Genomic DNA, 26276 nt, shown 5'->3' on the forward strand with positions numbered 1-26276 from the left:
GCGCTGGGGGCCCCGGGGACGGGGGCAGGCGGCAGCAAGGCACCGCGCAGGTGCGGAGTGTGGGAGCGCGCACGCGCCTTGCGCTTTGTGTAGGGAAGCGGCGCTGCGGGGGGTGGGTGGGTGGGACGGCAAGTGTTTACCCCGGCCCTGCGCACGCGCCACAGCGGACAGCGCGCCCCGCTTGCGCAGCGCCGAGGCGCCCGGGGGCTGCGGTGAGCTGTGACCTACTTCTGGCGGCGCCTGCCCGGAAGCTAAGTAGGGTCTGCTGGGGCTGTGACAGGGGTGGGAGACTGATCCGCTAAGTCCCTGCTGCAGGGTGGGATGCAAAGGGAAAAGCCCCCACAGCTGCTCCCCCCTTCCTAGCACAGCCCCGCTGGTGGTACACTTGTAGATGTTTCTGTGCCGGGAACGAGCTGTGAGGGTTCTGAAGGATGGCCCTCGAAGCTGAACCAGAGAAGGGCCTGAGGTCAGACGGCTTCTCTCCAAAGAGGAGCTCCAGCCACATGACAGCGTGTGGAGCTAGGAACAACGAGAGCCCAGAACACAAGTTGGAGACCACAGAGCTGAGAAGACCTCCCATGTGAGGCTATATGCAGTTGGGTGAGGTAGTTGTTTCAGCCCACCTAGCATTGGGGAAGCCGTGGCAGGTACCAGCCCATGAGAAACCAGTGAGCAAAAAGCTGCTTGAAAGCCTAGTTTGTGAAGCATGACTGGAGAAAGCCTGCAGGCATCGTGGCAGTCACATTTCAGCCCAATCTGACTGAGCTGAATGAACACTGATTAAAAGCGTCCTCTGCAGATTCAGACACTGTTCAGCCCTACCCAGCTCCAGGCTTATTTCCATGACAATGTTTTGCCATGAGTAGAAACCCTAGATGGCTGCATTGCTGCATCCATCTATACCCATTTGCCAGAAGCTGCAACAAGGACCCTGGCCAAGGGGCATCTCTTGGTACCACCACATCCAGTCTAAAGCTTTCAAAGAGCAAGAATAGCAATTGTACTGCCACCTTAAGTAGTAACTAGCTAAATTGCATTCATGTGTAACTTTACAGAAGCATTAGAGAGGAGAAATGCACAGAATTTGGGTGGAAAATACACAGTACTCACACTGCTGTATGCAGAGCTGGGCAGTTGGCTGCTAGGTCACAAAGGTCCTTACAGTCTGCATCACCCTTGCAGCTTTGATCGTGCCAAACTGATCCTGGCATAACAGTTGGCCTAGCATTGGGATCTCATCCTTTCACAAGATGTTTGTGTTTCCAGGTAGTACTCAGGATGCTGCATTGAATCCCTGCCTCAGGCTGTATCAGGTGCCTCACCCTCAGCTGTTTTCCTACATAACTCCTTTTCCTTTTTTTTCCTCTGAAAGAAGGGGAAAAGATGGCTTACAACACAAGGCTCCCTTTTCCCAAATACCCATCAGCTCTAACCTTACTTTTCAGCATAGGCCAGACAACATTGCTGTTACCCACCCTTAAATGCAACCTCTTAACTAGAGACCCCTGGTCCTAAGTCCTGCCTGACAGAGCAACTTCTCATAACGATCTGACTGTTCCAGTTCCCCCTGCCTTCAGCCCCTTCCCTTCAGACCTGCCCAAGGACAGAGATAAACAGATTATTTTTTTGCTGAATCGGTGTGAAAAGGCTAAAAGAGCATTTGAAGGCTTGGTGAACCCCACAGCACCCTTCTCCCTCTTGCTGCACTGGTCTCTTCTATTCACTCTGGGGAAAAGGACCTAAGGGACTCTATTGGTGGCTCACAGCATCCCTATGCCACAAGAGGACACATCAAGCTCACAGATGGCATCTCCCTGAACAGCCACCAGATAAGCAAAGCCCACAGGGGATAGGATATACTGGGAAGGCTGGGTTGAGAGGGCTTGGGCCCATTCATACTGCCACACCTGGGCAATTGCCAACAGGTCAAAAAGGTCCCTGGGGGGGCCAGAGGCTGTGGAAAGATCCGCCTCACAGCTTTCCCAGTCCCATTATGGTAATACCTGCCATAGCCAGAGCCCATCTTTTTAAGATGCTTGGGTCTCCAGGCAGCTGTTCAGATTGAGCTTTCAGTTCCTGGACCACAGTTTGCATCATGCTGGAGAGTGTCACATTCCCACATCAGGTCAATTATCCTGTTCTGCTGGTTTCATGCTTACCTACCTATTTTTCCACCTTTATCTTACTTCAAAACATTTTCCCCCAATTCTCAAGGCTGCACCTTTCCAAGAGCTAGTGATTGGCCATCACTTCACATCCCTAAGCAAAATCCCTTTCCAGCCCATACCTACCTCTTCAAGTTGTTACCTGACCATCTTCCCGTTAGCTCAGCCTTACATGGCACATCCGAGCATTGGCTACCTGCTCCCGAGCTCAGCATCTCACCACAAGCAGAAAACACACTTGACAGCCTCCTGCCTGAGACCTAACACTAACCTAAAGCCTACAGCTTCTCAGCAGGGAAAAGACCACATTTAGGGGGCCTCGCCAGGCTGGTCAGCACCCTGGCCAGACCAGCACACACCCTGTCCCCCCACACAGCTTTCCAGACAGTCCTGCAGCCGCAGCACTCCCAAGAGGCTGACAACCTGCTGCAGAGACCTTCAGTCGCGCTTTCCCCTTCCCACCTCGCCCCCCCCCCAGACTACTGAGAGATGCAGAGACTTAACGGTGGTGTGCATAGCGACTGTGGTTAGAGTTTATTGGTTTTTTTGGTTTATTTTTTTTTTTTAACCCATAATACTGTTATAATACAAAATATACAGACTGGAGATGCCAAGCGGGTCGTGGGTTGCCATGCCCTGGGGTGGGAGTGGGAGAGGGTCACGCCATGCGACCTGCAGTGCGAGGGAGGAGGCGGCATCTGCTCCGCGTGGCAGGGGACAGTGGGCACCCCAGAAAACCTGGGAGGAGGGAGGATATGGAGAAGGAGACAGGAGGGGGAAGGATTAGGATACCTGCCCTCCCACCCTTAGGAGACTGCAGGTGGGAGCTCAGCCCCATGGCAAACCCAGGAACAGGACTGTGAGATGAACAACGTGTTGAATGAACCTAAAAAACACATCATGTCTGCAAGGGCTTGGCCAGGGACGGTTCTGCTGGAGAACAGCCTTGTAGCTTTGGCTCAGAGCCCAGGGGGGCCATTCTAACAGCTCCCACACCAGGGATGCAGCCTGGGTCTAGGGCCCAGACCAGCATGGGTACTAGTCTTCCTCACACCTTCCCCGTCAACCCCAGACACTGCAGCCCAGCCTGGTCCAAATTGCCCTTGGCTGCTAAGGATGTGGAGGCTGGAGCAGCAGAGCTGGAGTCTGCTGGGACTGGGTGTGTGCCCAGTACCTGTGGGATTGCACAGAGGGGCCTCTGGCACTGGCATGGGGTCATTAGCCCATGAGCATCAGTGTCCCAGCTACAACTCAGAGGGGTATACAGACAGGACAGGCCTGCCTGCAACACCCAGCTCAGAGGATCTGGTGGTGACAAAGACATGGGGAGCCCCAGGGTGCTGCCTGCATTGCTGGGGTCCCAAGTTGGGTCTCACATGACCATGCCAGGAGAAGGGGCTGCGCCTGCCCTGCCCCAAGGTGACCCTCCAGGCCATCAGCAGCACAGCAATGACTCCTGGCCAGCCCCAGCCCCAACTTTCTCTCTGAGGAGCTGCCAGTGCAGCCATATGCCAGCACAGGATGCCCCTGTGGGGATGCCCCTTTGCCCCACTGCTCACTCCCCACCTTCCCTAGATGGGGTGGGGCATGGGAGCAAGGGACAGTTAGCAGGAAACAGTACTGGGAGTTTGGCTGTAAGGCCCAAGGGCAGAGCTCAGCACACTTCCCTCCTTCATATGTCCCCATACCCTGGCTGCTATGTCTTCAGGGAGGAGTGGGAGCCTCAGAACGGGTTCCCGAGGTCCCTTGTACACTGGTAGCCCGAACTCAAGGGACAAGGGCTGAAGCTGCAGCGCTTCCAGCCCTGCATCATCTATCCTTGGAGACCAGTACCACAAGAAGGCACCTCATGGTCCCTTTAGTCTCCCTTCTCCCCATGTCAGGATGAGCCTCCTAGGTCTGACTGGGCACCCCCGGGTCAGGAACTGCTCCCTACAGCTCATGCAGTGATGAACTCCAAGTGCCCATGCAGCTGTCTTCTCCAGGCATGGCCCCTCTGCCCACCTACCAAGCCCAGGGGCTGAGCAAGGAGGGTAGCCAGTGGATCATGGCTGACATGCTAGACACTCCTGGCAGCAGGGCATGGCCAGGGCAGGGGAGGAAGCCGAGGCACTGGTGCCCATTGCAAGACTCTATTGGTTTCTAGATAGCATCGCTGGAGGGTTTGGGCTGGAGCTGGTGCTGGGGACACCTGGGACTGAGGAGGGGGAGCCGTGGCTGCACGGGGTGCTGTGCACGGGGGAAGCCTCTAGCACAGCCCAAGGCTGTGGCTTCCCTGCTGGGAGTGGGTGCAGGGAGGGTCCATCGAGGCCAAATTCTTGCCCCACGCCAGCCGTGCCCACGCTCTGACGTCCGGGAACACCTGCTTGGGATCCCCCAAGGAAAATGGAGCCAGCTCAGGTGGAATGGAAGATCTCATCCCTGACTGTGTCTCTGGGAAGGGAGGCCCCTTTCCTACAGTGGTGTCTACAGCCAGCAGAGAGGAGGCTCAAAGGAAGAGTCAAGAGAGAAGCAGGTTCTGGTCCCAGTGGCAGGAGAGCTCGGCTGGAGGCAGGACCGGGAGCTAAATCACATTGTCAAAGAGCTGCATGGACCGCATGATGTTCTCATCCTGTGGAGAGAAGGTGGTAAGCGAGTGGGCTGGGCATGGAATAGCAGCCTGAGCAGCTCCATCAAAACCTGGCTTTGCCCTCATGGCAGTTCTGACCCGGCAAAAGCCCAGCCTTTCTCCTGGTTGCCCTGTGCTGACGCTCTGGTTGCCAGGAGAGCGATGGGAGGGGTAGAGTCCCTGGGGGACAGGGAGGTGGCCTAGCCTCAGAGCAGAGCTGCTGGTGGCTTTACCTTCTGGCAGGACTCCAGGAACTCCTCAATTGTCACCACGCCGTCCTTATTGCGGTCCATTTTCTGCAGGGAAGCACAGCATGAGGAGGAGGGCAGGGACAGCCACAGGGAGAGATCAGGGCCCAGTGCCTGGGGCCCACAGGGGCTGGCCACAGTGCACTCCGGCCACAGCCACCCCCAGGCACCCAGCAGCACCAGGATGGCCTTTTTCTTTCCCTGGCTTCAGCACAGCCCTGCTTCATCCTCATTGTGGAGGGTTTTCTCTTGCACTGTGCCAGGTTTTAGACAGTCACTGGCTCTGTGCTGGACCTCTGCTTCCCCAGGACACGTTCAGCTCACCTGGAAGAAGTTTTCCACGTGTTCCCGGGGTGCTTCCTCCCTCATGGCCGGATAGGTGTATTTTCCCATCATATCATAGATGGACTTCATGATGTCTAGCATTTCCTGGAGGGAAGGGGAGCAGGATTGCAGGGTCAGCATGGGGCTCTGCCTCCGCCTGGTCCTCAACCCACACCTTTTTCATGATGCTCCTAAAGGATTTGTGCCATACTCAGGTATGCTCCTGCCAGCTCCTTGCACAGTGATGGGCCACAAGTGTGCCTGCATGTGTGATGAAGCCCTACAGCAGCACACCCCTCATCTACCTTTCACCTCAAAGACACACCAATGCCAGCAGACCACGAAGGACCTGTTTGCAAAGCTGGGCTTAGTAAACACTGACCTCCTTAGCCCTCCTCCAGAGCTCAGCCAAACCCCTGAGTCCTGCCCTTATCCTTGGTGAATGCACACCTGCAGTAGCCCCGGGGAGCAGTTTGGACCTCCCCATCCCACCTCTTTGGTGATGCAGCCATCTTTGTTCAGGTCGTAGAGGTTGAAGGCCCAGTTCAAGCGATCGTCAATGGTGCCACGCAGGATGATGGATAGCCCAGACACAAAGTCCTGCGAGGGTGAAATAAGGCAGGCAGATGGCAGTTATGGGCACAAACTGATTGCTTATCTTCAAATATGTCCTGCACTAGTCCTTTGGGTGACAACACCCAAGAGGACAAGGTGCATCAGGAGCTGGGGCTCGGCCAAAGCGAGTCTCAGCCGTGGCTGTGCCTGTCAGTCTGGGTAGCTACAAGATACTAGCCATAAAATATAGAGACCCATCTTTTTGTTGCTTTTCACAGGTTTTCCACTGCCTTTGGGACTTCAATAAACTCCACCAGCCCCTGGAAAGATCATCACCCATCTGCAAGAGCAGCACTGCTCAGCCCAGCCCACGAGTACCTGAGGGGTCACACCCTGCCAAGCCACAGCTCACCTCGAAGCTGACGGAGCCATCGTGGTCGGTGTCAAAGGCATTGAAGAGGAAGGTGGCATACGTGCTGGAGTCTGGGGGAAAGTGAACAGTGTGAGGGGGTTCTGTGTGACCCCCTGGCCCACAGAGGCACCCACACAGGGCATGGGGAAGGATACTCACCTCCCTGCGGGAAGAACTGTGAATAGATCTGCTTGAAGTTTTCTTCATTGACAATGCCGCTCGGGCACTCCTGCCAGGGCAAGCCATGGTGTCAGCTCCACATTGCAAAGAGGGACTAAGTATACCCCTAAATCTCCCCTACCTCACCCTCCAGCCCTGTGCTGCCTGGTAGGGTGGCTAGTAAAGCTGCTTGGAGCATCTCCCTGACTTTGTGGGCTGCACCCCTCACTGGAAGGGCTCTGCATCCCAGGCACCCACAGAGGGGTCTCTCTTCACTCAAGGGATGGAACACATGATCAGGCCTCCCCACTGAGCTCCCTGGAGGTGGGATCAGGCCATAGCTTGATATAAACTTCAACCTCAGGGTCCTGAAAACTCGCAAACCCTGGGCACCACCAGGTGCAAAGCACCCACTGAGGTGCACATGGCAGCAGAATGGGAGCTAACAAAGCTGGTCAACGGGTACTCACATTCTTGAAGCCTCGGTACAGGACCTGTAGCTCTTTGCGAGTGAACTTGGTCTGTTCCTGGAGCTGCTCCAGCCCCTCAGGGCGGTGGCAGACGGTGGAGAGCTCAAACTCATCCTCAACGCTGTCTGCAAGGAATCCAGGGGAAGAGAGGGGCAGCTGAGGCCAGCACTGTCTTGCCATGCCCTGCCCTGCCAGGGGGCAGGAGAGGCACCTTGTGCAGCACACCTGCCTAGGGCAACACATCTTTGGGTTGCCCTGTTCAGCTGGAGCTGGGTCTTTGCCCCTTACGCGCCCCAGGGACAGAGCAGCAGCTAACACTGGGCAGCAGCCCCCCGGCCTCTAGTACAACCCGGGTTGTGCAGAAAGGGGATGTGAAACCCTCCCAGTACTGAGATCCTGCTCCTCACCTCCCTTTCTCCCACCAGCACAGGCACCTGCCCCATGGAGCTGAGACACTGGTTGTCCTACAGGTCTGTGCTTCATTAGTGCTCACATCCAGCAGAAGAGATGCCCCTCAGAACCCCCAGTCCCAAACGCCCTTGTTGAGACCCTATCCTGCCTGCTGTGCCCCTCCTTTAGTGATGGCTTCTCACCATCATCTGACAAGATGCATGACCCCTGCCCATAGCAGCCAACATTACTATGTCCCACTGCAGCCCCACAGCAGGTACCTCCCCTCCATGGGGAGGATCATCCCCTGCCCTCCATACTCACCTCTTCTCTCAGGGGTGATCAACTTGCACCGCAGGGCAGGGGGAGACCCCGGCCAGGGGATGGGATTCACCAAGGGGCCAATCATACCTGGTGCAGGGCAGGTGGGGGACTCTGGGCTCACTCCCTGCTCAGCCCCCTCTGCCCCCTCCCATCATGTCTCCATCTCCAAACAAACACTGAACTTTAAGAAAGAAACCCCCAGCCCTTAAACCAGCACCAGGAGGGTCCTGCTGCCCTGACCCAGCTCCAAAGCAGGTCTTCCTGCTGTGCATCCTGCAGGAGCCGCTCCAGGCGGCTGGAGAGGGGCAAAACCAGCCCGGAAGCAGGCGAGTACAGAAGTGAGCGCAGAGCCCCTTGGATCAGACCCCTCTGAAGGGGTAGGACTGATCCTGACAGCCCCAAATCCAGGGCAGGCATCCCCTTCCCACAGGCAGGGTCAGGGAGGGGGGCAGGCAGCAGCACCGCCGGGGACACACACACACAAAGGCAAGAAGAAGCACTTGCTTTCGCTGAGCGAGGGGATGGATTTGGGCCGACAGCAGGGCAGCAGTTTGAGGAATCGCTGCTTCAGCGCTTTTTTAGTTTGGCCTGGTGGGTTGCCTGGAAGAAAGAAGGAGTCACCAAGCTGAAGAAGAGTTAACAGAGCAGCGGCCCCTGGACCCGGCGGGCAGCAGAGTTGGGCACCCGGCACGGGGGGAGCAGGGGCAGAGGCAGCACATGCAGCATGAGGCCAAAGGAGCAGGAAGGCAAAGCCCAGCCCAGGCCCTACTCAGCGTTTTGACTTCATCCCAGGACAAACCCGGCACTGGAGTTTCTCTCCTTGGGAAGGATGGGGTTGGCAAAGGGGAAAACCCTGCTGAGCTACCCACACCCAGAGCCTCTGCACCCCCCATTAGAGCATTCCAGGTGCAGTGGAGACACCTAGCAGCCCAGAGACTCGGGCTGGGTACTATCCTTTAGCCTGGAGGTTAAATACCTGCTCCCTGGGGACACTCCCTTCCAGGCTGTGCAAGAAGGCAGGAGCAGGGTGGAGCCCCAGAAACAGCCTGCAGCTGAGCCGAGGTGTTGCACCTTCCCCAGAGCCTGGGGCCGGGTTTGATCCTGCTGGTACCTGATGGCTGAAGGCAAAGCATGCGCAGAACCCAGCCATGCAGCCCAGACTGCAGCATGCACCCCTGCCCCAGCACGGCACTGGGATCCGAGCCCAGGGACCTGCTTTGAGACAGCCAGAGGGGGAAGAGGGCTCAGGGTTTTGTCTCGGCCAGGCTATGGAGCAGGGTGAGGGGCCACATCCATCTGGCCTACAGCCATTGCTTCCAAGTGGCCCTGCATTAACAGCAGGTCCTCTCAGGGCAGAGACCCCACTGCCACCCTCTCTTCTCCCATCCAGAGCACAGTTGCTCTGCTTAGCCCCATCTCTCCCAGCTGGGGCTGCCCCAGGGCTGCAGACCCACTCCCTCCCTTCCCGCAGAGCCTCAAGCCAGCAAACTCAGCACAGGACTAACACTGCAGGCAGGGAGGGGAGGAAGAGGAGAGGATGAAGGCTGTGCTGGGCCTCCCAAAGGGAGGCAGACTGCAGCAAGAGGCACCAATGAGGAGAAAGGTGCAAAGTCCCTTTGGGGTTCCTCTGACACCACGTTTGCTCCAAAGCACCCTGGACGTCTGCAAGCAGCAGTTCATGATACCTGTGAGTCCCAAGCCCTGGTTTGGGGGTTGTTTCTCTAGTGGGCTTCTTGGGGCAGGGCCCCAGGTATTGGGGAAATGGTGCAGCATGGTACCCAGCTCCAGGATAGGGACATGTTAGGCAGGTCTGCCCCATGTGGTCACAGGCAGGACCTGGAACCCATTGAATTCAGACCGAGGCAGTAGGCTAGAGGCAATGGAGAACAGCTCCAGAAGGTCATTGTCCCAGCAGGACATCACACAAAGCTGCTCAGAGGACAAACTGGTACCCAGGGAAGTGGCAACCACAGCAGGGTGCCAGTGACATGAAAACACACAGGGATCCATGAATGCATACCTTGGCATTTGTCATGGAGTAGCAGGAGCAAGAGTGAGGGCCAGGATCTTGGCACTGGCAGCACTGGTCCCAGATGTGCAGGCAGGTGAGGAAAGAGGACTTTTTCTTCCTAGAACTGGGTATCAGTCGTGCATAAACCAGGATTTTGTCCCAGCCACATTTCCAGGGCTTTAATTTGCAGAGGGAAAGGGAAATTGCACCTTTCAGCCTGCAAAGATGCTCTTGGGCCAGGTCCCTCTGTCAGAGCTGAGCTGTGGGAACAGACCTGGGAGGCAGAAGGAGTCCCTTCAGCCAGGGGGAAGGGACAGGGCAGGCAGAACAGCACCCAACATCAGGGTGAGGGACCAGGGGAGGGAGCATGGCAGGAGGGAAATCACACAGAAAGAGATGCAACAGAGAGTAAACTGGTTGGACTCACAGGGGCAGCAGGTATAGGCACGTGCAGTAGGTCAGGTCAGGTGCAAGTTACACTTTAGTTTGTTATAAAGAAGGAAAAAGAAAAAGGAAAAAAAAGAACATGGGTGTTTTCTTAAGGAGGAAACTGAAGAGGGCCCAATTCCAGGGGCCCCAGAGCAAGGGAGGGAGGACATTCAGCACATGCAGCTCAACAATAGGAGAGGAGTGTCCAGGGCTGGGGTTTTGCTGTCCTGGCTTTGGTGTGCCCAAGGGCTTTTCTGGGAAGGATGCACCATCCCTATTCTCTCCCCAGCATCTAAACTGTGAGTAAGTCTGGGGACTCCTTGGGCTCCCCCTTGCTAGGGAGCAGCTCAGTGCAAAGATGGGGAGTGGAGCCTGGCCACATGCTGCCCTGCTGGGCAGATGAGACATCTGTAGCACCAAGCCCTGTCCCTGCCAGCCACAGCTCCTTTTCCAGATGTGTTGCTCTGCCCTCCATCCCTTTGCAAGGGCCATCAAGTGGCTGGCACAAAACAAGCCCACAGAAAGAGCTGGCAGGGTTTTATCTGCAGGAGGTCTGCTGGGTTAAGTGGCTTGTCACTTCCCATGCATCACTCTACAGCCCAGCAACTTTGAAAGAGGCACACACACACCAACTGAGCCTTCATCCTTGGGCAGCACCAAAAGAGGAAAGGATTTCCCATCCCCAGTGCCACAGGCTGTTGAAGTGAACCCAGGAGGTTGCTGGACAGTGGCTCTGGGTCCCTGAGTCGAGCAGTGACCATCACCAGGATGGTTGTGGATCATTTTGTAGTGAGCTGCCAGCAGCTGTTTTGTCCTTGGGGGCTGGATGCAGCCAGTGCCCCCATGTCAAGGGGTTGCAGAGTCCTGGGCTGACACTCCCCTTCCCAGGGAGAATCCATGCCTAGAGAAAGCAGGAGCTGGTGTCAGCCCAGTGCATAATGATGTCCCTGCTCTTGCCACAGAGCCACAGCTACCAGCACCCTCCCACTGACAGCTGGCTGGGGAGACCCCTCCACACCACTTTTCTGCTAGAAAAGACCCTACAACAGCAAACCAGAAGGCTGTGCCAAAACTCCTCCCTCACTCTCAGTAACCCACCAATGCAGGCATCATCGTGATGGGTGGAAGATGTGCACCCCCCAGCAGCAGCAGACCCACACACATTCCCAGATCAGCACCTGGCTGCAAAGCTGGGGCAGCCATGTGCATTGTCCTGCTGCAGAACACAGGCACAGGGGCACATCCTGCCCTGTCCCCATCACCACGTCTGTGGCAGAGACATCTCTGGCAGCAGGGCCTGGTGCATCCAAGGTAGCAGAGGAGCTACACAAAAAATGTCCCAGCCAAGCAGCAGCTACTCTTGGCTGCTCACAGTGTGTTTGATGAGAGCTGGTGCTCTGCTTACTCATGATTCAAATGTCATCCACACCCTTCCCAGTGAGGCACAGGGACAAAGTCTGGGCATGCCCCAGCCACAGCCCAGCCAGATTCCAGGCAGCACAGGAAAATCCTCCATCACCAGCAGGCTGCAAGCACCTCTTGGGCACAGGACTCTTCTTCCCTCCATCTGCTCAGCCACTAATTGCTCCTTTGATCACTTCTATCCACACATCCTCCCATCACAGTTTACATTCCAAGACCTATCTCAGAGAATGCAACCTGCAGCTCCTTCATCTCACAGCATCTCCAGCACCTGCCAGGAGGCAGAGGGAATGGGGACAAACCAACCCCAAGTCACACTGTGTAAGGCATGTTGGCAGCCCTTACCTGAGCTGAGACTGTCTGTGGCACAGCCAAGCAGGCAGCCAAAGGAGACAGGACAGCAGCAGCGTGCAGCTCTCTGCCTTTCCACCCTCACCAGACACAACCTCCTCCAGGAGGAGGGGGCCTACACAACTGCCCAAAGGATTTAATGGCCAGCTCTCACCCCAGGGCACCTCTGCACATACACAGCATAGCATGGGTACCCCACAGCACTGGAAATGGCAGCGGGTTGCAGAGCTGGCACCAGTGAGTTTGTGAAGGTGGCTCCCCTACCCCTAATTCTTACCCCAACAGCAGCACATGGTGGCACTAACCCTGGAGCCAAGCCCCCAGACACTGCTGCTACCCAGCTCAGGAACCAAACGTGCCCAGAACAGCCCCTCTGCTCCATCTCAAACCACCAAACCTGCCCCCGAGGAGTGCCCCCATCTTGCATGTACCCATGGCACGGCACAAGGAGCTAACTCAGAGCTCAGCCTTGTCTGCCAGTCACCTCCATAGACACCTGCCACCCTCACCTCTTTCCTCTTCCCCTCCCATGGGAACATCCACAGCTCTCTGCACCGGCAAGCAAGCCACAGCTACGTGGCAGATCTGTGATAGGTGGAGGAGCCTCTGGTGGGGGCTGCCAGCCCTGGGTACCTGGCTTGCTGCTGGAGGGAAACGTGCCCCACTCCACTTCAGCATGCTGCCTGGAGGGAGGGCAGCATGGGGGGGTTGGCCAGCGAGAGTGGGGCTCCTGGCAGCCCACCCAAAGCCCTGGACTTATGGGCAGCAGGGCAGAGACCCCAGCCCAGCAGCAGGGGTTGTTAAAAAGTCTCTTAGAACCATTTTTCTATGCATCACTCACCTAAAAGCTGCTTCTGATCTGGCCACCCGCTGCTCCAGCAGCACAGCAAGCCCCAGGGCAGGCACCCATGGGGAGTGAGACATTTTCCTGTGTCCCAGGCAAGGGATGCAGTAGCCAAGTACAGATGGTGCATGGGACCTCCTGCTGCCTGTGCTCTGGAGTCCACAACCCCACTGAGCCCTGCCTGGGGCAGCTCTATTCCCATCAATGCCTAGTCCTGGGGTCTAATCCTGCCCCTTGCAAGGTAGAGGTGAAGAAGACCCCGCTGAACATTCACAGCACCTCGCAGCCTTACACAACCCTGTGCTGGAAAGTCCCAGGCCAGCTCCAAGCCAGACCTGCCCTTTGGATTCCAAGGACACTGACAGCAGAGCTGTAGAGAAGGGCTGACCCAACAGACTCCTTTGCTCCTTAGCTTTACAACCTCTCCTCCAGCCTGTGACTTTCTCCCCTCCCCACAGCTAAGTGACCTTCCTGCCCCTCTGTCCACTGGCTCAGAGCAAATCTCTGGGGCAGGATGCAGCAGAGTGGGGTCCCTGTTCCGTGTCCAGACAAGTCTCCTTGTTCCCTTCTGCAGGCACATCCACAACAGAGAGTGAGCCAGGCCAGGGGGAATTGGAAGGGAAGCAACATGAAAAGTGATTAACATGAGGCCGGAGGGAGATTCAACAAGCTAATTAGATCTGGCTGGGCTGAGCAGGACATGACACCACACAGTGGCAGTCAGCAGGGCATGTGCCCATGGGCACTGCAGTCCCTGGGGAGCTTTTTGCTGGGAAAGCTGCCCTGCCCTGGCTCCATCTGTGAGGGTCGCAGCCAAGTGGACCCAGGGCCAAGTGCCCTTCCTCCCCAGCATCTCCAGGCAGGGTGAGACAATGTATCCCATGCTGTGTTCATGGTGATGACCAGGGCTGATGTTCCTGCGTGTGGAGAATGTGAGAGGTGTTCCACAAAGGGGAGCATATGGTCCTCAGGAGACCCTCTTCTCCAAGACCCCAGCGCTGGCCGGATGCAGCCCAACCACAGCTTGCCTCAGAGCGTAAAGCTATGCTGGGATACAAACCTGGAGCCTGGCCATGGCAACTACACAGCTCTGCTCCTTCCCTTGCTGCTCTTCTAAGCCCTCACCATGAGCTAGCAGCTGTCTCCCAATTTCAGCCACCAGATCCTGCTCAGCCCTACTGCCAACAAAAAACCTGCCAGTGCTTGGGAAAGGGAAGGCAAGGGTTAAACCCACTGTGCATGGGGAAATCTCTGGTGCACCCCAGCCCAGGGATCCCCCAACTTTAACCTGGAGCATCCACAGCTGTCCCAAGCTGGATTTCAGTGCTCTGAGATCTACCCCACCTGCAGCCAGCTAGCCTTGACCTCTCAGGTCTGTCAAGCCTACCAGGCTGGATGGTGTCCTGAACCTAGGGATCCCTGGCACCTCACCCCAAAGGGCTGATCCCTCCCAGACTAGACACCACACTTCTGCAAATGGGTTCCTGAAAAGCAGGAGGGAAACAGGGCTTGGCACAGGGCTTTGCTTTCACCAGCACCGTGGGGATGCTCATTTTCTCCCCTCTTTGGAGGGACTACCACGAGCCAGACTCTAGGAGGTGGACACGTTACTTCCTGCCACCACGCACTACTGCCTGGCATCCTTTGGGGTGCCAGTGGTACCCAGGCAGGTTGCTGCTTCCTCTGATTTCTCCCCAAGCTCTGCATGGGTTTGGCACCCTCCCCAGCCTCACTTCTCCCTCAATTCTAGGGTAACAGCACAGCTGCCCCCCGGGCAAGGCAGAGAGAAGCGTATGCTTCCCAAGACACCCCAGATTCCTCCTGTCCCACGCACAGACCCTGAAGTGGCCGAGGTAGGGACAGCCCTGCCAGCCGCGGGCAGGCAATCAGTTATCCTGCCGACAGCAAGCTGCAGCTTCATCTAATATTCATCTAGGGCCGGGCTGCGCCGGCGGCTCTCCCGCCGTTGACCTCCCGCCCTCCCCTCTTCCCAGCCGGGACCGATTGCTCCGCGCTGAATTATTGATGCTGCGCTTCAGGAGCCAAAATCGATAGCGCTGCCTACCCCCTCCCAAGCGCCTGGCCAAAACGGGCTCTTGGCAGGGGGCTGGGGGCCCCACCCGGGCAGCGCAGCAGTGCTCGGGCTGCTCTGCTGGGAGACGTTCGGGCTGGGGACAGGCAGAGTGGCAGAGGGCAGCAGTGGGGTGACACAGCTCGTCAGTGATTAACCAGCTACTAAACAGCGCCAGCTCCAGCATCGATCGTCCCTGGAGCACAGTGCACCCACAGGAGATGCTCTGCTGCTGCCAGACAGTGGCTTGTGCCATGCCACCAAGGCTGCAGCAGGCTCCAAGGGGAAGACAGTGCCAAGGAAACAGGGTGAGGGGGTATAGATTACTAGCACTCCTGTTCAAGCCCTTGCTCAGAGGGAGGTCAGCTCCAAACAGAGGATGGGTTGCTCAGGGCTTCGCACATCTGAACCTGGCAACTCATCAAGCCTGGAGTTCCCCCACATCATCCTCCTCCCCTTTGCAATCACCCCAGGGACAGACAGGGTCTTGCTGCCAGATTCTCCCACTGAACTGTTCCCCAGAGCTGAGGCATCTTTCTGCCCTCCTCTGGAGATGCTTCAGCCCATCACTGTGGTGACATGACACCAGCACAACCCATCCCTTGGAGACCACCAGCACAGCCTAGGCACAGACAGGGACTGGCATGGAGAGGGCAAGGAAAGCATGGTGAGACAGCTAGGGCAGGGGAAAGCATGGCAGGCAGTATCAGTGGCTTCAGAGTGAGTGGAGGAGCCCACATCCATTAGCAGACCTGAGCTATTAGTGTACAGTTTCAGACTCTGGTCCCTGGGCTGTCACTGTCAGCCCAGGCATGGCTGGTAAACAATCTACAGAGGGGACTCAGCATTTCCAACTCCCAGGCACTGCCTGAGACCTTTCTCAGAGAGCAAAATCTCCTACCTGCTGTCTCCTGAGCCAAGACAGGGGTGACCAATGCAACAGCATCTCACTTCCATCCCAAAGTGCCACTCACCCACAGAACTCCCCACATGGTGCCCAGGGCTCGGCTCAGCTCAACCTCAGCGAGTTTCTCCCCACTTCCTTCCCCCCCAGGCACCTTTTGCTGATGGGAGCAATTGCTTCCAATCTGGCTCACTTGGATGCCACTCCCACCACCACAGGTGGGGCAAATCTCCAGCCAGGCCAGAGGGACCCACAGCTCCTCACAACAGGGATGTGGGTGGAGAAGGACAGGGCAGGCTGTGTCTCCCCATGCTACATGGTAACACCGTGTCAAGAGAGGACTGTCAGCAATGCTTGTCCTTCACAGGACCCCAGCATGCCACTGTCCATCCCAGTCCTTTCTGGAGGGATGTTGGCTGTTGTGGACATGCCTAGACACAGATACCCTGTTTGCAATCTCCTGCCCTGGCCCAGGCCAGGGAAAAGACACTTTCAAGTGAACAAGGAGTGTGCCCTATGGGGTGGAGTGAGCAGGGCTCAGGCAAGAAGCAATCACGCAGGTCAAGGGATGGCCCCTGCCTCATCCTGTACCTCCCAGCAGAGTTGCTGCCAGGGCCAGGGGCTCTCTGTATCATTCCTTTCCACTGCAATGTGAAGCCAGTGTGCTGCAGAGCAGCTGCAATCAATGTCACCAGCTTTGGTCCAAAGCTTTGAGCAGCTGCATGGGGAAGTAAAAGCACAGGGAAAGGAGAAAAGCAGGGCCTGAGGGTGGCACTTGCCAAATCTCCAACAGCACTGGGGAGGTAGGATCCAACCTGGGCATAGTCAGTCTGCTGCCCTCCCCAGGGCTCACAGGCAGGACACATGGAAGTTAGCTCAGCGCCTGCCTCGGTTTCCCTCCTGTCACAATCCACCTAGGAGCACTGCTACAGAGTACAGGACAAAGCAAGAGGTTAAGCAGCAATGAAGACTTTTCTATCCTGCAAGCAGGTTCACAGGCCCAGAGGGAGAGAGCCCCACATCTGCCTGCTCCCTCCCCACCACCCCCAGGCATGGCCAACCCTCAGGTCCAGCCCAGGGGTGCTGCTCCGGAGTGCCCTAGCATTATGCATGGACAAGAGCTGATGTTTACCACCACACCCAGCCTGTGCAAGAGCCAGCACTGCAGAACCAAAGCAGAGCATCCCAGGGCACCAGTGGAGCAGACAAGCTGCCTCTCATCATCTCAGTCCATGCATGCTTCAACGCCTGGGGCCAGGCAGGACTCAGCTGGACATCTGCCAGCACAGGCAGGGGCTGGGCTTGGCTAGGGAAACCTTTCACACGACCATCACTCCTGAGAGTTCAGGGAGCACCCAAGCAAGTGCTACTGACTCCCCTCCCAGCACTCATAGAAGCCCCTGAGTGGATTTGGGCTCCACCAAACGTGCCACACTCAGACCACTTAGCACTTTGCACAGCCCTGACAGTTAGCACCCCCTGTGTCCCTCCAACAGTTAGCACCCCCTGTGGCCCCCAACCCTGCCCAAGTGCCGCAGGGGACTTTGGGGAGAGCCAGGAGCAGGAAGTACAGCAGGGACTGCTGCCCAGGCCTGGCTGCTCTGCAGCACGGTGCTGAGTCTGACACCTCATATTTGGGGGTGAGGTGACCACAGACCCTGGGGACACCTCGTGCCCGTGGAGGTGCTGAAAAACACCCTAGTGCCCACTGGCACACCCATACACAGTCCCAGCCCACAGCACCCATCGAAGCGCAGCACCGTGCAGCAGATATCCTGCCAGCCCTGTCCCTTCTCCACATCCCCAGTCCCTGGACCTCGCACAGAGCAGACAGGACACTCCACTCCTTGCACCAGAAAACCCCTGCTCATCCTTCACAGCAGCCAAGGGACACTGTGGCCGGGACTCTCCTGTGGATGCAGACACATCCTCAGGGGCAGCTCCAGGCACCCACCGCTCGCCGCCCACATGCCCGGGGAAGCCAGCACCGCCCACACCCATTACCTTCCAAGGACACGGGCTCGAAGAGACCAAATTGCTCCAGCACCTTGACGAAGAGGACCAAGACCACCAGCACTGCAATCATCTCAAGGCCTTCAAGGTTCATGGTGGGGGCATCTCATGTTCCCTCACCCCCCTGCCCCCTCCCCACCACAGTCCTGGAGGCCCTTCAGCCCAGGGCTGCGGCTGCCGGACCGTGCATCTCCAGGGACCCTGGCTTCTGTTCCCAGGAGAGCAGGGACCAGCTGCCACCCCTCTGCTCAGGGGGACCAGTCATCAGCTGTGGGCGAGCAAGGGGTCAGTGTGGGGCTGTGGCCAATGGCTCGCGGCGCCACATCCGAGAGCCCAGGCGGAGTAGGAGTGGAGAGAGGCCAAGTGGAGGGAGGCGTGGGGGGTGGCGGGTATGGGGGGGCCAGGGGGGAAGGAGGCATGCCCTCCCATTCCAATGACACCACCTCCATCGATTTGCTTAATGCAGTTGCTAAGGAAACAGGCCACAGATATTAAAAGGCACTCTGTTCCCGGGGGGGGGAGCGGGGGGGACATGGGGAGGGACAGGACGCTGGGCACTGGCTAAACATCCAGGATAGGGATGACTCAGACTTGTCCTCTGTGTCTCACATGAGTTTCTTCCACATGGGGATCACCATGGTTGAGCACCCAAGCTCCCCACAGCCCTCTCCTGGGGAGGGTCTAGGTCAAGAGCAGCAAGGGCCAAGGTCACCATCCACCTACTGGGATGGGTCTGGTCATCTTGCTGGGAGAGCCAAGGGGACAGGGAGCAGGGCTAGGGGAACAGGCCACTCAAGATGCCTAAGACACTGACAGACCTGCAGGCAGAACAGCAACAGGCTGGAGAGGAGGGGAGGCAGGGGCTGGGGATCCAGCAGGACTGAGGGACCCAGCCAAGGTCACACCACAGCTGGAGGCAGAGGGTGAATCCAGGCACCCACGTGCCTGGAGCACACATCCAGCACAGCCCCCGGGCTGTGTTTAGCTCCTGTGCTGGCTCCTGCTGCTTCTTCTTTCCTTCTTTTTTTTTACCACATCCAGCCCTTGCCTGGCTGCTCCATCACAGGCCACAGGGATCACCAGGGAGCCAGGTGCCTGCTGGCCCCTGCCCCATTACCAGTGCTCACAACCCCTTGGAGTTCACATCTTCCCCTGGGGATGCTGCTGGCACTGCCTACCCTGGGTGGATGAGTCCCACGTGAAGCAAGACCAGTCCCAGCTCCAGCACCAATGTGACAAGCAGGGAGCAGGGCTGCCCTGTGACACTGCTGCTCCACACCCTGCCTTGCTGCCCCCAGGAGCAAGGGCTGCTACCCCAGGTATAGGTAGGGTGGCCATGCCCAGGGTATAGGGCAGACCCCTTGCCCAGCTCTAAGGTCCCCCTGCACCCACAGAGGGCTCCACAGACAGGACCAGGGCAGAGAGCCCCCCTTCCTTCCAGTTGTCTTTATGCTGGTGGGTAAAATATGTCAACAGGGGAGGAAATGCCATCTTGGGACACCCACCAGATGGCAGAGGTGCTGGCTGATGCTGGCAAGAGCTCTCAGAAGGGATGCCCCACACCAACCCCTCCCAGAACCTGAAGCATTTGACACCAGGCAAGGATGGAGAGGACTGGTGGCTCAGTCCCAGGCCAAGGCACGGCTGGGCTGCATAGCAGCTCCATGCTACCAGGCTACCATCTCCTGGCTGCCTGAGATGTGCTCCCAAGACTCTGACATGAGCAGAAGATGCCAGTGATGCATCAGAGGCAACTTGGTGAGAGAGATGAAAGTCTTCCCTGGGGAAACATGCCTCAGACTGGAACTTTTCAGACCTGACAGTTCCTTTTCTTGGAAAGAGGTGAGTTTCCAGACACTGAGTCTGGATTTCACCCAGCTGGCTTTGCCCCCACTCTGAGCCAGTCCCTTTGGGGCAGTGCAGGCCTGTTGCCACTCTCAGAGGAAATCTCTCACTGATGCCAACTGCACTTTTAAAGCCATTAATCTTTTTGAGCCTTGGTTGAAACCCATTCTCTCACTGAGCCTACAGCTGCTCCCTAGGCTGATGCCTGCCCTGCACTCCGTGGGCATATTTATGCTGCCTGATTTTGACCCAAAGCAGCAGCAGAGGACCCCTCACAGCTTAAGCCAGGGCCTGTCCCATGACAAAGGGTTTGGGAAAGCTCCTCTGCTAAAGGAACCTGCTCAGCTCACACAAGCAGACCATCATCACCCCCTTGTCTCAGCCAGCATCATGTGATGCTGGGGCTGAAGAGCACCACAGCAGGGCACACACTGAGCAACAGCTTTCCTGCCTGCCCTCACACCCATCCTTTCCTGTCCTGTGCCAGCTGGCCTCCCTGGCAGAACAATAATAAATCACCCACTGCCCAGCATGTCAGGATTGCTCATTTCCATGATGAGGCTGTCAATAAAAGCCCTTTGTTGTTTGCTACCAGCATGTGACAAGATCCCACCAGGCATCTGTGCTGGTCTCACATCCCAGCACCACATGCTGTACCAGAGCCCAGCTCCCAGCACCCCCAAGCTCATCAAGAGCTGCTCACCCGGATCACATCCCCTGCTACCAAAGGCAGCTCCAGACAGGCTGGGGGGTGTTTTAGGGCATCCCTCCCCTCAGCTCACCCAGGTCCCCAGGAATGCTCCTCCACCTGGAGCTGCCTCAGGGATGGAAGAGAGACATGGGAACACATGTGGGACTTCACCTGTAGAGCCTGACCCACAGCTGCTTGTAAGGGATGCTTGAAGGGGCACCAAAAGTATATATACCACACCAGAAGTGAGACAGGGCTTTGCCCTTGACCCTGCCAAGGGCCATTGCTCCCAGGGGTGGCTCCTTGCCCCTGCAGCTACCCATGGCCATGCCATGGGAAAATCCATGAAACTGAGCTGTGCAGGAAGAGGTCACATGGATTGGATGGATGGATGGATGGATGGATGGATGGATGGATGGATGGATGAATGGATGAATGGATAAACAAACACATACTCCAGGCATAATAGGTCCTGCATGTCCCCAGATACACAGTGCTGGTGCCAACCCTCCTGCCCTGCTCCCTGTCTTAGGGATTTCATGCTGCAAAGCCCCCTGCCTGTGCACCCCACTGCACCAGACCTTGGAGAGACCCTTCAATGAGGAAACCAGGACCTCTGCCACATCACAGAGCTCCCCAGCACACCAGCTGATGAGCAAAGATGTAGGTCATGCCTAAAGGGACCAAGAGCCCCAAAATTCAGGTTGAAGCCCCAGTGTCAGCACTGGGCACCCCCACAGCGTGGGAGGCACCAGGGAGCCCATCTGCATCCCCATCCCGCAGTGAGGGCAGCGGTACCAAGACACCAGCAGCACAGTGGAGCTGGATGACCCCAGAGCAGCCCTGGGCCGCTCCTGTGACTGCCACTGGCAGCTCTCACACAGAGTGGAGCAAGACCAGGACTAGGAGGAACAAATAAAGTGACTGAGGAGGAGACCAAGGTGTCTTAGAGAGGAGGCTCCCCAACCCCCTTTCCCACACCAAGCACCCAGCTTGCCTTGCTGACTGGTTTGTGGAAGAGGACAGAATGAGCCAGTGTCACCCTATCCCCCCGTGTCCCCATCCCCATACCTTCAATGCCACTGATGATTTTGAAGCAGCGAGTAGTGAACCAATAGGAGATCAGGAGGAGGATGGCAATCAGGGAGGCATAGAGCAGGCTGTCGTTGTGTAGGGTTGTCCTCTCCATGGCTCCATCCCCTGTGCTTGCTCAGGTCCCCTGCCCAGCCCCACACGCTATCTGGTGCAGCCCTGTCCCAGCAGTCCTCCACTGGCCACCCTGGGCACGGAGGCGGGGGGCTGCACGGGCAGGCAGGCAGGTAATTGGGAGCGTTGTGTGAGAGCCAGGCTCCCAAACCAATTACCTTAATTGTGCTCAGGCAGCACATGGCAAACAGTTAAAAATAACCCTCCTGGCCCGGGGGGAGAGTGGCACCATCAGCCAGAAGAAGGAAGTAGGGGGCAGAGAACAGACAGGGCTTGCTACACATGTGGCTGTATCTCTGTGCAGTGGGGCCAGCAGGGCATCACCACGGCCCAACAGCTCCTCTGAGTTCACTGATAGACCCTCAGGTCTCCAGCCCCTCACTGCCACCTTGCAGGTGGAGTTGGGAATCCTGGAAGCAGGGCTCTCCAGGGAGTGATGCTGCAGACTGTGAACGCCAGGATCTCGGCTGAGATGCCTGCGCTCGTCCTTGCTCCAGACACCGGGCCTTGAAGGAAGGTGTCTCTGTAGCCTTGCCAGCCCAGAGAGCTGGGGCTGGCAGAGAGGTACTGGCACCCCGTCCCTTGCACCCCAGCACAGTGCTTCCCTGGGATCAGCATCCGCTCTTCTCAGCCTGGTCAGAGCTCATCAGTCTGGTTCCTGCTCTGCGATGCTGGGTGCGCTTGGGCAGTGCCACCGCGGGTTTGGGCACGCTCACTGACACACCCCAAACCCCACAGCACTAGCTGCACCCTTCTCTGAGACACCTCCAGTCCCCAGGCCATACTCAGCCCCCTTGGCCACCCCATGGGACACATGACTGAGGAAGATGCTGAACCCAGGTCTTGGCTCTACCACATCTTTGCATGCAAGATGTCCCATCCCAGCAGCCCCAGCCAGGGGACAGGGCCACCCATACGTAGGTTGTGGGGCAAAGCATCATCCCAGCTGTGCCCTGTTCAGAGCACAGAACTCAGGCATCTGTGTCCACCTTCCCTGCCCTTCCCTATCCCCCAAGCCCAGCCACTCTGAGGGTCCACAGGGGACACAGGACAAGGTGGCAAAGTGGCCCAAAGATGCACCCTTACCTCAGTACTGGGGAGGGGGACAGGCCCTGTAGCACTGCCCTAGGCACAGCTGTGCCAGGATGGCCAGCCCAGGCTGGCACCAAGTCCATGCCCCCTGTCCCACTTTGGGCTGTGACAATAACAGCCACAGAGCGTTCCCCACCCAGCCGTCCCTGCCCTGGCTCCCTGGCACTGCCAGCAGTGCAGCCCTGGCACCCAGCTAAAATTAACCACCCGGCCAGCCACCCGCTGCCTATAAATAGAAGTGCCAAGGAGCAGGGTTCCTGGCCTGGAAAGCAGCTCTGTGTACAGCACACCACAGGCACACACGGGGCACCACCCACAGCTGTCGGGTAGCTGGTGGCTGCTCCCTGTCCCTATCCTCCCAGCACCTGGGCACAAGAGAGTGTCCCCTGATGTGGGACGGGAGCAGCTGGGGAGGGAGCAGGGTAATCAGCACAGGACCCCTCTCTCTCTTCTCTCTGGGAGACAACCACACACCTTAACCATGTCCAGGCTCTCCCCTCCTTGTGGCTACCCTTAGGGTGCTCCTAGCCTGGTGCTGCAGGGTGTTAAGGCACTACTACCCCAAAATGTGCCATGGGACCAGCTCAGCCACAGGAGCGGTGATGGTACCTAGGCAGAGCTGGGGATCAGCTGTCCAGATGCCTTGGGCACTGGTGACCTGCTGGGGCAGGGCAGGGGGAGCAGCCTGATTGATAGGAGCCTCCCTTTTTTTTTTTGGTTCTTGGGGGCCATCATCCATTAGGGAGAGTTAAATTTAGGTTACAGCTGATCCCTTATTACCTCGCTGCTAATCAGAGCATGAGCAGATTATTAATAAGCACATTAAAATATTGGCGAAATGCTATTTTGGGGAGGTGAAGTCACAGTTTTAATCTGGTTAATTGATTGAGTCATTTCTCTTTCCCCCCATTGGCAACTCGTCCTTGGCTGGCTCTGCAGGGCACCCAGCTGGGAGGGCGCCCCACCCCAGGGCCTGCCTGGCCACCACCCAATAACCTGTGTGGTGAGATCTGCAGGACCTTCTTCACCTGTGCCGGGAGGGCAGAGGAGCCAGCTCTCCCCTGGAAGGGCCCAAGGGGCTGATGGTAGCTAGAGGGGAGGGATAGCATCTTGGTGACCCAAGTGCACAGGGACTGGAGCAGTGGCTGGAGAGGAGGGGATGCTGAAGAGGAGAGAAGGCTGCTCTCAAGCCCCACATCCCACTCCCAACCCCAGGCTACAAGCCTTCAGAGGCACGGAGCTGCCCAGCTATGGGCTTCACCCTGCTTCAGCTTGTTCCAGAGGTGGGAGGACACTGAGAAGAGGGTGAGAAGTGACACCCAGTGTCCCACTTCCAGCCATGCCCCCTGCACCCATCCCAGCTCCATGCACAGCTGGCAGGGTTGCAGACAGCATGAGGCTGAGCCCTTGGGGCTGTCCAGCACCACACATGGCCAGCCCAGAGACCCATTCCTGGGGGACACGCACTACAGACCCAGCCTCGTAGTGCCCAGCGACAAACCCAGGACACGGGGACAAGGACCTGTAGGACATCCTTGCAGATGGTAGGCATGGGGCTTTCTGAGGTCCCCTTCCTGCACCACTCTGTCACCTGCAGTTCTGCCCCTCACACCCAGAGCCAGCCTCAGCTGACTCATCCTCTGCCCTCTCCACTTCAGGCTGGTGCCCGATGGAGCCAACTAGCGGGGACAGATCTGGTGCTGCCTGTGGGTACACCCAGCCTCCAGAGCCTGCCAAGCTGCTCAGTCCAGCCCATGCTTACCCTGCCACCTCTTCCCCTGTTGCCATGTTGTGGGCTGGCAAGGAGTCCTGAAGGGGCTATGAGGTTGCAAAGTGATGGGAAGTGCCACCCAAGGCCATCAAAGGGCTTGGGTCCCTGTGGGTGGGGAGATGATACAGAAGCTGGGCACAGTTCACAGCATGGATACCACTCCCAAGTCCCAGCCCCAGAGCTGCAACAAGAGCATTCCCAGGGCACCCTCACCTGCAAAGGCTGGGGAAACTCAGGGGCTCCCCAAGACAAGGAGGGAACAGAGCCTGGGAGGGGTTTTCCAGGTAGGCTGGGTCCTGGCAAAGGCAGTGCAGATGCTAGCCCTGCTCCAAGGCATGACACTGCCACATTGGCCCAACAAGGCTTTCCCTGTGCTCCCAGCATGGCATGTCCCTGCCCAGCATCACTGTGGTCCAGATGGTCGGCCCGGGGGTTCCTGGTGGGACCAGAACATGGGGAGGGCAACCTGTCGTAGGCACAGGGGTGAGGGCAGGAGCTGGGCATGCAAGGTCCCAACACAGACAGACACCTGATGACCTCCCAGAGACATGCCCATTGGTGGCTCTGGGCTCACACCTAGGAGAAAGGGTCCTGTCCAGCTGGCTGGGCTGTGCAAGGACTTGGCAGGGAGGCATGGGTCCTGCAACAGCTATGACAGAAAACAGAGAGCAAAGACAGATGCAGCTCTGCCCCCAGGACCAGATAGCATCCCAGGACAGGAGCATGAGAGGTTGCAGACACCAGGTTATGTCCCTGCTCCAGTCTGTGGGCACACTCAGGGGTTCTCTGGGCTGGCTGGCTGGAGGGCACAGCCCCAGACTTGGAGGAAACAGATGTTTGGTGTGGCACAGAAGGATCAGACCAGCTGAGATTCATTTGCACAGCAGCTTTTTCACACTCCACTCTGCATCAGCCCCCACCCCCCAGATAAAACATTCCCATCACTCCACATCTACAAGGGACCTTCAGGGTCCCTCGTTGCCTCCCATGAGCATCTTCAGCTTTGTCCTACATGGAGTCTAGTGCAACCGCTCCCCCTGGGGTTGAATTGCTCAGCACCTAAACAGCATGTACACCCCCACCCCCCTCCCAAAAACAACCCCACGGAGCCCACCAGAGACCTCTTCCCGCAGAACAGAGCCCCTGTGCCACCCAGGACAGCACCTACCTTGGGAGAGGGTCCCGGTGACAAACTGGTAGAAGAAGCGAATCACCCGGCCCAGCTGCCTCTTGCAGCGCTGCTGGCAGTGGCTCATGGCTCCAGCTCACAGCGCTGAGGAGGGACCCGGCCGCACCCCTCCCAGCTGGCAGACAGACCCCCGGCTCCTCCGAGCGGCAGGGATGCCCGGGGGAGGACAGAGCCTTCCTTGCCCGGGGCAAGCCCGCAGGCATCGGCGGCAGGTCCAGCCCGGTGGAGAGGGCACCGGCAGCGCCTGGCAGCGCGGCAGCCGCCAGGCCCCGCTCCCAGGCGGCCGGCAGCCGGCTGGGAAGTTTTATGCTGGGATGCTCCTGGGATGCTGGCTGCGATTCATAGGGGCTGGGGTAGGGCAGCGGCAATGCCCCTTCCCCGGCTCACAAAAGCTGACCTCCGGCTGGGAGAGGGAGTTGCGTCCCCGAGCGAGCCCTCCCCGTGCCGTGCCAGCCCGCCGGTCCCCTCCGTGCAGCAAAGTTGCCGAGGGGGGTGGGGAGTAGCGGCCAGGGGATGAGCAGGGCTGGGGAGCCCAGTGGGGTCAGGCAGCTCTCTGGGAGAGGCGGATGAAAGCCTCCCTGGCTGCAGAGCCCTGGGGTGCCCCTGGCTCCTGGTCCACCTCTTGCCACCAGCTCGACCCGGCACTTCACGCCCTGGCTGGCCGGGAACCAGAGGCAGGTTGGTATGGCAACCCGCAAACTCCACAGGTCCCGCTGACCAATGAGGTACTGCTGCATCCCAGGGCCGCCTCTCTTCAAGAAATGCTCCTTCCGGAAGGGAGC

At 58.0% G+C, this 26276-nt stretch overlaps 1 protein-coding gene across 6 annotated transcripts in view; it reads right to left on the reverse strand.

Annotated features, from left to right (window-relative positions):
- Positions 1-3697: 3697 nt before the first annotated feature.
- Positions 3698-26276, reverse strand: part of KCNIP2 (potassium voltage-gated channel interacting protein 2) — a 43632-nt gene continuing 21053 nt past the window's right edge. For 2 of the 6 annotated variants that reach the window (XM_054163928.1, XM_054163929.1), the window contains exons 2-9: positions 8160-8255; positions 6942-7066; positions 6472-6541; positions 6313-6383; positions 5838-5945; positions 5346-5450; positions 5007-5069; positions 3698-4776 (exon numbers count right to left, since the gene is read on the reverse strand). In XM_054163928.1, coding sequence (XP_054019903.1) covers positions 4729-4776; positions 5007-5069; positions 5346-5450; positions 5838-5945; positions 6313-6383; positions 6472-6541; positions 6942-7066; positions 8160-8255 — 686 coding nt within the window. In that variant the 3' untranslated portion in view covers positions 3698-4728. Of the gene's footprint in view, positions 4777-5006; positions 5070-5345; positions 5451-5837; positions 5946-6312; positions 6384-6471; positions 6542-6941; positions 7067-8159; positions 8256-17691; positions 18353-25473; positions 25620-26276 lie in introns of those variants that run through there. The other 4 variants (XM_054163927.1, XM_054163930.1, XM_009908116.2 and 1 more) reach the window with 4 other exon arrangements.

The sequence above is a fragment of the Dryobates pubescens genome, chromosome 8 (assembly GCF_014839835.1).
Source record: "Dryobates pubescens isolate bDryPub1 chromosome 8, bDryPub1.pri, whole genome shotgun sequence".
NCBI classification, from domain to species: domain Eukaryota; kingdom Metazoa; phylum Chordata; class Aves; order Piciformes; family Picidae; genus Dryobates; species Dryobates pubescens.